The sequence below is a fragment of the Plutella xylostella genome, chromosome 10 (assembly GCF_932276165.1).
Source record: "Plutella xylostella chromosome 10, ilPluXylo3.1, whole genome shotgun sequence".
Classification (NCBI taxonomy): domain Eukaryota; kingdom Metazoa; phylum Arthropoda; class Insecta; order Lepidoptera; family Plutellidae; genus Plutella; species Plutella xylostella.
Window position 1 is genome coordinate 5,666,656 of NC_063990.1, and position 11,358 is coordinate 5,678,013.

Genomic DNA, 11,358 nt, shown 5'->3' on the forward strand with positions numbered 1-11,358 from the left:
ATCTCCACCAATCACAGCACGCGTCCAGTGCGGGTCGGCAACGCGGCTGAGAACAAGGAGAACGCGCGACCCTGGCAGGAAGAATACCGCGGCCCGGAGTACTCGAGCGACAACGAGAGCCAGGCCGCCAAGCTGGCACGGAAGGAGAGCCTGAATATCAAGCTGGCGCTGCGGCCCGACCGACAGGAGCTTATTAATAGGTGAGTGGAAGTTATGGTGTGGAGGTTAAGGGGTAGTTTTGAGTGTGGGTGGCTGTAAGGGATGTTTTGGGTTGATGGTCAAGATATGCCCGTCTATTATTTAATTTACTCAGCCTTTCGGTAGCCCGAACATATTTTTTATAGTCTCTCGAAGATGTTTTATGTCCTACACACTACAATCCATTCATATACTATATACTCAATGGAGTACCGTAAGCGTAGTGTCCTAAAACCATCGTGTTTCCCTACAGTATCTCGCCCGTAAAAAAGCGCCAACTTCCTATAGTCTGTGCGGCTACAAGCGCTAAGCCAGCGGTGCCGAGACACGTCCCACTGAAGAGGGACATTATGAGTAACATAAACAACATCATCTGCGTCCTTGAGTGTGTGGTACATTTATTTAAAATAACGTGATTGGCTGATTGATACTAATCATTCTGGAAACACTGCATTGACTATGCAGATCAAAATTATGCGTGGACTTAATCGTTTGAAAGAGTGTCTTTTTTCAATTACAATGGACCGTTTCCAAATAAACTGCATAGAGTTGTTATGTGTGAGTGTGAACACAGAGTCAAGATCGCATCGCGTACTACCGACCGGCGCGGTGCCCCGGGAGCTATTTCAGTTCGCATCGCCGGCCCAAACATTAGTTTGTTATCGCACGTTTTATCTCTTCCCGTTTCTCTCAGCTCTTGGCACTGACAATGACACCGCCCGAATGAATGATCGACATATTGAATAACCCCATTTCCTATTTGGCACAAGAATCGAAAATAAAAAATTGCCGCCACTTTATACTACTATATCATATTATTATAATTATTGCGAAAAGCGTTATCTCTTTGAGATTTAACACTGTAAGTGGCGCGTGGGTAAAAAAATACAATTGAAATTAATTAAACTTGATCCAGAATGCTGGTTACTGGGCTGCAGCCAAGAGTTTTATGTTAATCGGGCATTATGAAAACATTTTCAGCTTCGCATATGCTTTGGCCAATAATTAGATATTGTCGGCCGGCTGGCAGTGCGCTCGGTTTAGGGACAGTTGTTTTTAATCGGCGTCGCCGCGCGCGCCTACTAGAAAGTTACGTCAGTGTGATCTAATATCTGTCTTTTCATTGCTGAAAGTGAGTGTACCTAACTCTTTGTTGTTTTACGTGCTGTATCTATCGATATGTTTGTTTTGTGCACGGGACGAGACTTGTACGGGACATTAGCACGGTCGTTCACTCTTCGAGTTTAAAGGTGCGTTTAAACAAAGACGCGTTCTAGCGCTAGCCAATCCGAACTTGTGGGGTAATTATTAATACCTATGTATCTCTATAACAGTTAAATAATTATGTACCTGTCTGCTACATTATTCCTGTCTGTCAAACTCTCAAAATCTCCAGAACCTTTTCGTCAATCAATGAATTACCCTACCGCAGTCTGCCTGGTTCTGCTAGCGCTACCCCGCGTCGTTTACACGCACCTCAATATTTCCTTCATGTCTATGAGTATAAAACTCCCACTAACGTCACCTCGCGCATGTTTGCAGGAACATCCTGGTGGTGCAGAGCGAGTGCGAGCGCCAGGAGTCGTGGGAGGCGATCGGCGCGCGCCTCATCCGCCGCCTCTCCATGCGGCCCACCGCCGAGGAGCTGGTCGAGAGGAATATACTGAAAAGTAAGTTATTCTTCTTGTTGAAAAGCACAACAGCTGGACTAGGGTTTGGTGTGAGAGTGGTTGGGGAGTCAGTAATCGCCAATGAATGAGGAATGCTGAGAAGACAATGTAATATGCCTTTTGTGAGAGGCCTACACTACTACATAATTTATTTATTTATTTATTAGGTCCAGCAGCGCGGCAATAATCGTCCACTGGCCAAATCTAAACAAGCCGTCTGGCCTTCCTTTTTGAATCACTATCTGTCAAGTATAATCTAGCTAGGATCTGCATAATCTGCAATCGAATCAACTCAAATGATGTCTTTTGCTAGAGACTCTAGAGAGATTTAACCGCCGGCCGGAGAATTTATCTTATTGAATGGGACCAGAAATTAGACTATATACAGGTAAAAAACATAGCCTGCAGAACCAGTAGCTATCGCCTATCGCTGCCAAACTTACTCGTAAGGCAAGCCTCATTGTCAATGAACACATTAGTTTATTTTCCGTTGCATTAACCTTCTAAATCTCTTATCCCCAGGCCAATCCCCGGCTGAGGAGAAGAAACAGAAGGAAGAGAAGAAGCGCTACCTGCTGCGCAAGCTGAGCTTCCGGCCCACTGTTGATGAGCTGAAAGAAAAGAAGATCATACGCTTCAGCGACTACATCGAGGTCACGCAGGTAAACACTCTTATAATACCTTGCATTTAAGAAAAGACTTCGAAAAAGTTGACGGTAAAGTTTTGCAGTTGTAATGTTTATTATTCACCAACATCATAATAGTAATGCAATCATGTAATGAATATACATATAACTATTAATATATTATATTTAGGCCCCTCTGAAGGAGTGTCACAACCTCAACATCATAGTTAAAATTCATATTATTTTAATACTCTACTATAGAAGAGTATTGTGACACTGAAAGCACTGAAGTCCTCATGTGGTACATTTAAGGGGTTTTTATACTACTCAAATAAATAATTATCCCATAGATTAGTAACATATGACTATTAAACACACCCATTTGAATCATATCTTGGCAAGGGCTGGCATATTCAGTAGCTTGGCATGGTTACTGCGGATATTATATTAGACAATCATATATTCGGCCATTACATAACTTTATGGGCATCTTTTATTCTGATAAATGCCCAGTTGGGCGTGCCTCTTATCTCTGATTCAGATTAGTATGACCTACCTCACAACTTTCCGTATAAATAAAGTCAAAGTCAAAGTCAAAGTCAAATTTTTTTATTCATCGTACAAATATAAAATTTTCTGATGAACGTCAATTTTTACAAATTACTCTCCGTTCGGATAAGGGGGGGCTCTTTCTGTCTAAGGAGAAGAACGGAGGCAAGAAACTCCTGAGCCATCTTTTCAATAAAAAGACTTAAAACAATTTAGTTGGTATACAATACATATAAGCTTAATAATAATTATTATAATAATATGAGCAGAGCTAACTACTTATCACAGCCATGCATTAACGTCCTCTAAGTAATCATCAATTTTATAATAAGCTTTTTTACTGAGTTTCTCTTTAATGTAACACTTAAACTTATTCTCTGGCATTTGAGCAACTTCTGTTGGAAGCTTATTATAAAATCTAATACAGTACCCTAAAAACGATTTATTAACTTTCGCCAGACGCATCGCTGGAAAAGCCAGCTTATGCTTGTTCCTAGTATTAATGTCATGATTACTGCCAATTGTATCAAAAGTGGAAATATTCTTTCGTACATACATTAAATTGGCAAAAATGAACTGACATGGAACTGTAAGGATGTTAATTTCTTTAAATAGTTCTCTCAACGAATCCCTGGAACCAAGTTTGTATATAGAGCGGATGGCTCTTTTCTGTAATACAAATATAGTTTCAATATCAGCGGCTCTACCCCAAAGCAAAATGCCATACGACAATAAGCTGTGGAAATAACTAAAGTAAACTAATCTGGCGGTTTCAACGTCGGTCAGTTGTCTAATTTTCCGTACAGCAAAAGCTGCGGAGCTCAACCTTCCAGCCAATTTGGCAATGTGAGGTCCCCACTGCAACTTTGAATCTATAGTCATACCAAGAAAGACAGTATCATTAACTAGGTCCAATTTATTCCCATCTAGAATAATGTTAGTATCGCATTGTCTAACATTCGGCAGTGTAAATTTAATACATTTCGTTTTCTTAGAATTCAATAAAAGATTATTTACGGTAAACCAATCGTGTATGTCAGATAGAATAGAATTAATTTCATAAAAATTATTTTCACTTCTTTTAACTTTAAAAAGCAAAGAAGTATCGTCAGCAAATAAAACTATATTAGTCAATTTTTCAACCATAAAAGGCAAGTCATTAATATAAATGAGGAATAAAAATGGTCCTAGAATAGATCCTTGAGGGACGCCTATCTTTACATGAGCCCCCTGTGATTTAGTATTGTTAATATCGACCCTTTGTTGCCTCTTGTCTAAATATGAAGCTATCAAATCTAAAGCCTTTCCTCCTATTCCATAGTATCTCAGTTTCGAAATTAAAGTCTGATGGTCTACACAATCAAACGCCTTCGACAGATCACAGAAGACTCCAATAGCATCGTGATGGTCTTCCCAGGCGTCAAATATGTGCTTAATTAACGCAGTACCGGCATCGGTTGTTGATTTGCCTTTTGTAAAACCATACTGCTGGCTATGAAACAATCGAGCTTCATTGAAATGCAAAAGCATCTGATTGAGTATGACCCTCTCAAATATTTTACTCAAAACTGGAAGAACCGAGACAGGTCTGAAATTTGCAGGGTCCTCCATATCCCCACTCTTGAACAGAGGTATAATTTTACTCAATTTCATAAGATCTGGGAACACACCTTCAGCGATACATTTATTAAAAATGTTAGCCAAAATTGGGGCGATTTTATTAATAATAGAAAGAACAAATTTAACTGACATTCCCCACAAGTCTTCAGTTTTCTTCATATTTAAGGACTTAAATGTTTTTATAATAGTTAATGTATTAATATATCTGAATTTAAATTCCTTATCGGTTGAAGGTGCGTTCTCCTTCATCAGGGTTTCAGCTAATGTAGCTGAAGAATCTAGGTTGCAAGTAGTTTCTAAAGGAATGTTCGTAAAAAACTCTTCAAAGACTCTCGCCACCTCGTCATTTGATGTTATTATGTCATTGCCTACCTTTAAAGATAAATTAGTCTCGCGTGTTCGATTCTTCCCCGTTTCGTTATTAATAATATTCCAAATGGCCTTAGATTTGTTAGCCGAGTCTTTAATCTTGTTATTAAAGCAAAAATTTCATTAAAAATTGGCACATAGTATGGTGCTTCAAATAAAAGACTGGTGGCGCCCTCTGCCTGTATAGCCAAGAATACTGTGAATAATTCACCTCTTAAATAAAAGCAAAGCATATGGAGGAGGCCTTTCCCACCCTCCCTACTAATATTATGAACACAAAAAAATGTATTTATGTTTGTTTTTGTTTCTCCTTCACGTTAAAATTTCTGAACGGATTTTGTTGACAGTTTCAGTTCATACATAGGTCACTTTTCAACCCATAATTCCCACAGATATGAAAGGAAATCTAGCAATAAATAACTTACTAATGCATTATTTGTGACCCTGCGCAGGCGCACGACTACGACCGGCGCGCGGACAAGCCGTGGACGCGCCTCACGCCGCGCGACAAGGCCGCCATCCGCCGCGAGCTCAACGAGTTCAAGAGCTCGGAGATGGCCGTGCACGAGGACAGCAAGCATCTCACCAGGTACACTACATGTTCTAGATTCTAGATTTATACTGGCCATCTGTAATAGGCCCCGTACCACCTGCAGGCGGTCAGTTGAAAAGGCAATGGCAAACCCTAGTATCGCTATTATAAATGATGTTGATGATGATGAAATCCTGTTAACCATCATCAATGATCCTGCGCGGCAGCTTCCAGGTCGTCCCAGCCGAGGCTAAATGGTGCAGCCTGCACCAACGACCGAGGCCCATGTCATTGTTGAGGGATAACAGGATTTCATCATCATCATCATCTGAAATAGCGATACTAGGGTTTGCCATCGTGGTGATAGGATCGGCTACCGCACTCCTTTTTATGAGCTATAAGAACACGCCCCGAAAGTTGACCAATAAACATTTATGGCCGATTGCGATACTCAAGCACGAATGGAAAAGCACCAATAGCGTCGCTTATATAAATAAATATCTTCTTCGCAGTTATAGCTCCCCATGATTAATTTATGTCATGAACACTGTCGGCAGTGTACAGTGGATGGCCGTGTGTGAACCGTGGGGACATCCCACATATTTTTATTTCTATGTATCATGGCGAGCAGATTTGCCGCATTTAGCCTCTAAGGTGGGCCATTATGCGTGAAATACATATGGGGATATATTTATTTATTTACTCATTTGCTGTTATTCATTCAACCAGTACAACAATAATGATACATCTTCACTCTGGCAGGTTCCATCGACCATGACGGCCGTGCGTAGATGCCGGGCAGGACTCTCTGTGCAGCGCCGCGAGCGCCTGAACGCCGCCCCCGCGCCCCCCCGCGCCCCGCGGCCCTGCCTCCCACCACCGACGACTATTACTTACCACAACCCCCCCCACGGTAAAGTGTTGAACATTCTAAATTTACGTTAAGCTACCTTTCGAACTATACTCTAAACTTTTACATGCGGACCGTGAGTGCAATCTTGTTTTAAATTTACTTATTGTCGTATCGTAGTTATCGCCGAGTACAATTTTTATTATTATATCGTTTAAATGTTAAGTTAACGTATTGTAAGCGTACCTATACATTCTTTGAATTGACCTTCGCGAAGGTTAGTGATACTGATAGAGTGTGGAGTGGCCGGACCGGGCCCCCGGCACCCGGCACCGGGCAGCCGGCACGGCGCCGGACGGCGCAGCGACGGCGACAGAATTGTGATTTCTTATATTGCTAGCTTTTAACTGCGTAGTCACTAAGCTAGAAAACAATTATTAATATTTATTTCACATAGAACTACTGTATTTTGTGCGTCACAATTTAAATAACCATTTAAGTATTACACTATGATATTTTGGATTTTGTATGACTTTATACCTTTTAAGTGTGTTTTTTTGTATAACATAAAGCAATACAGCTTATTTTAGACACAACAGCTGGTTATTTTACATAAATACTCTTGCGTTTGCATAATGGATACTACAGAAGTATAAAGTACCGATTTGACAAAAGAAAGTTTATTGGTACGGGTTTAATGGGTGCCGCAAGACTATGTCGTGCAGTGAATAGGTGTTATATCGGGTCGGAGTATGTATTCAGATAGCCGTTACCATTTCTTTTTATTAGTTATCGGAGTGTTCTGTTTGGAGCGCTTCCAAATGCTGTGCAGAATAACAATAAATGTGTAGTCGTAGTGTAGTAGTGATGGCCTCTCCAGGCGCAATAATACTGACGTTACTTTTTATACTGTACAATAATGCACGAATCAATTAGTCACACACAATGTTAGGAAAGTTATTATCTGATATAACACCTATGCCTGCGCCCGAGCGATGGCTGACCTGAGAATGGAGGTAACACTGGCGATACTTTTGTTCACTTACTACGAATATTAAAATGATAATGGTTGATGTTTACGGCATTATCTCAATGTGTACATAGTTGTATATGAAAGTTTTGCTGTATTCCTTTTGTAGAAGAATTAATGAAGTCATTTGTTTGTACGAGATGCTCAAAATTGATTCGCTGACAATTGTATGTAAACTTTAATTTGGAGATAAATGTAGGTCTTCATATCATTAGCTTCGTTCGATGTGTCTCAGTTGTAGTGGGTGTAGCCATCAGTACAATGATAAATAAGAATAATGAAATACACGTTCCTCTTGTTACAACGTGCTTGTTATTACTTTTTACGATTATCTATTAAAGGGACATGTTACCTTTCCCACTGTACTTTCACTAGAATTAAGTGTACTGATGTATAGCAATATTATTCGCTCCTTATATTGACAGCATTGTGACCTAGATATGACGTTCTTTTCTTTGGTCATCGGCCTGTAGTGTATCAGCCCGTCTGTTCCAATCATGTAAGAAAGACATTTTGTAAATGCCTTAGCGTAGCTTGTAGAAATGAGATATATTTAAGAAGCTATTGTTTTTGCTCACACCTACCGCTTTAGTAATCATTTTTCAAAGTACAGGGAGTGACACGGTAACGTAAATGCACCAAACCACTGTTGTTTATTACACAGAGTTCATTATTTTGCGTTGGATGTTTGTACATTGTACAATGATACGAATAGATAGGTTTAATTACATCCATCCTGTGACGTGTGTGACCATGGCGGGCCAGCATAGCCACCGAGACTGAGGGGCTAGCACAGCCGCCCAGACTGGGGGGCTAGCACGGCCGCCTTGCTTGACTAGAGGAACCTAGAGTTAGGCGCGAACCAAACGAACTGTATTGTGACCTGAGATAAGCTCTAGCTGTTTTATGAACAAAACACGCCTTGTGAGATTACAAGTTTTATATGTACGTATGTGTGGTCGTATTTATTAATTTGAAACTCGTTGCGAACCAACAGCAATAATCCTGCTGTGCCGTGTTGTACGTAGTTTGACTAAAATACAAATAGTTCTATTATTTTATAACTGAAATCATTTGTATGTTGTAATTTAACTGTTATAGATAGGGTGTTATAAAAATTACACTTTTGTAAAAGCAATTATCATTGTTCAGTAGCGGTGCCATTAACTATCCCAAATTTAATAATAACTGTATCGGGATTTGATAAGATTTTAATATTATCATGTTAACTTGTATATCCGGTGTGTGACGACTGACTTGTTGAAGAATTGAGTCAATTGGAGAGAATGTGGTTCAGTGATGGTAGTGGATGCGTGAGGAGCTGTGACGAACTATGGTAACAGAAGCTGCAAATAATGATAATAGGATAATGGTTATTCTTGAGACCATTCCATTATAGATAAAGTCGAAGCCAAATGACGACTTATTTTTCTAAACAATTTTGTTAGATTTGCAATTTTTAAGGTAATATGTAGAGGTTTATCGATATTATATTTGATAAGAGATTCAGAATTTCCAAAGATTTAAGGCTCAACTAAATTCTTTTAGCTAGCTTACACATTGCCATGGTTGACGATTAACTACATTCAAAGTGTATTGGACATCACATAATGTTGTACATATTTGTTTATATACCTACATAATTATTAATATCGATTACCTAAATATTGTGATATCATTGAATACTTGTCTTGTTTAGTATCGAGTTATTGTAGTAACTTGGGTTTTAAGGCAGTGATATAACAACTCATGGTATCTGTATACATCATGGAAGCTGCATGCCTCGAGAAGCAATAGTTCCAATGATTTCTATGAAATAACTTCATTCTCTACATTTCACAATCTGTTGGAATAAAAAATAAGAGGAATGTAACTCACTCAACTCAAGATTTTTTTAATTCACAGACATAATTATTTACTGCGTCTAAAACGTATGAACTACTGAATATTCTTCGTATACTCGCGTTGTTTTATATAACGACATACATAATTGCAAATTATTTTTAAAATATTTGTCTAAATTGTTGCGTAAGGCATACATATACACATGGCAAAACAACTTAGAATTATGTATGATAGTAGAAATTGTCAAAAAGCAATTGTATCGATAAACATTATTATGTAAATAATTTTATTATGTAAATTATGGAATCTCTTTTAATTTCCATTATTAATATCGTGAGTTTCTGTGCTATTATAACGAGTATTGCTATCCAATGTAATCTGTTTACTGTTGCTTTTATTTTATATTGTGTAAAATATCAATGACATGTTGTAATAAGTATATTTTATAATAGCCATAATTCTTGTTTTGTATAAGTCTGTAAATATCATGATTATACATTAAGTTTTATACATGCTGGTTTTTATCTTCTCACCCCATTTACCTTCAGAAAAAAACTTTAACAACTTAAAATTAAGTAAGTATAGGTAATAATAAATGGATCATATTGAAAAACAGGTGGTATTTTATCACTGAGACAGCCGATGGTAGAATACGCTTCATACATAATGCGCAAATGGTGGTATGTTCATTTCATATCTCTAATATAGGTATCGACAGCGTGGACATCAGTAATGTCCACAACACCAAGCGCATTGATCCCACACGGCCGGTTCTTTGTTAGTTCCTTGAGTCGCATGAAATATTAATGAAGGCTTTGACCCGAGGCTGGCGACTTTCGATGGCGCTAGCTTATGGCCGCGCGACTGGGTCGGGAGAAAGTTAACTGTAGTGCGTGCTGGATACCGGCGGCCGCCAGTCCGCGTTCAGCCCCCCGCGCGTTCGCACTGCGCACGCTCATCATGAGATTCACGAGTACACGCGCACTCACGAGCTGTCCGCTCCACCTGTGACTGCAGTGTTGACAGTGACCTGTGACCTACTGTGCATAAAGTTCAATAGTGCTAAATGATATTGCGATGACATTCTCTGGATCTGCAAACATGAAGGAGACTAAGTCGAGAAATGTCAAAGACTCCTGGGAATCCGAGGTATGTGGAGCTTTTATTTACATATAAGTAGTTAGTTGGGTTTTATTTCTAATGAAGTAAAGGGTATCAGAGCATGTGCCGCGACGGTTGCTCGATTAAAATGCAATTTTATTACCGGTTAGGTGTTTCCGGTAACACGACGACGCCAGTGAGAATAAGGATATTTCATATACCTATAGGGTGCACTTTTTAACTTAAAATAAACTTAAAAGTAACAGGTAGTATTATTGTTGTTGCAGTACCTTCACAAAATTTTATCTCGTTGAGCTTTTAGTAAGCTTTCGAAACCAGTAATTATGATATTGGAATTAATTTAAATATTTTATAAATTTTTAATAGCGGTTGCTTAATTAATTGTTTTGGTTAAACGGTGGATGTATTTAATTGTAGGTTCCAAAGAATGATAGCTTTTAGATAAACCTACCAACATTATGCTTTTGTCAGATTCTATGATGTCGTTTTTTGTATTCCAATAAGATTCCATGTTCAAAGTGTTTATTGGCTCGATATCAACATAAATATTTAATATGATTTATGATAAGTATACTTCTCGTCTTCATGGTAAGAATTTGCTAGCTGCCGATGATTACAGTTACCTATTCCTATAGGTACCTATCTAATATCATCATCATCATATGATAACAAACACACACACGCCACAAATGAACAAAGGCCTCTTTTCTCCTACTTATCGTCTTGATCAGATTAACTATATTCACTAGAATATCATGGAAGATATACTTTTACGCCGTCTCCATTTTTCTCCAAATCCCAGCACTTTCCATTTTTGTTACATAGGAAATACTTATACTTATGTATATTTCGGGGGTCCACGAAAAGTGCAGCCTCCTCTAGAGACGTAGGTATCAACTGTATTGTAACTTAAATTAGTCCTTCTCCGGCGCACTCTGGGCAGTCAG

General features: G+C 38.9%; 1 protein-coding gene across 4 annotated transcripts in view; it reads left to right on the forward strand.

The window, feature by feature from the left end:
- Positions 1-9,799, forward strand: part of LOC105380576 (phosphatase and actin regulator 1) — a 68,054-nt gene extending 58,255 nt beyond the window's left edge. For all 4 annotated transcript variants that reach the window (XM_038118140.2, XM_038118141.2, XM_038118144.2 and 1 more), the window contains 5 exons: positions 18-200; positions 1,741-1,868; positions 2,391-2,530; positions 5,485-5,621; positions 6,327-9,799. In XM_038118140.2, coding sequence (XP_037974068.2) covers positions 18-200; positions 1,741-1,868; positions 2,391-2,530; positions 5,485-5,621; positions 6,327-6,342 — 604 coding nt within the window. In that variant the 3' untranslated portion in view covers positions 6,343-9,799. The remainder of the gene's footprint in view (positions 1-17; positions 201-1,740; positions 1,869-2,390; positions 2,531-5,484; positions 5,622-6,326) is intronic.
- Positions 9,800-11,358: the final 1,559 nt, after the last annotated feature.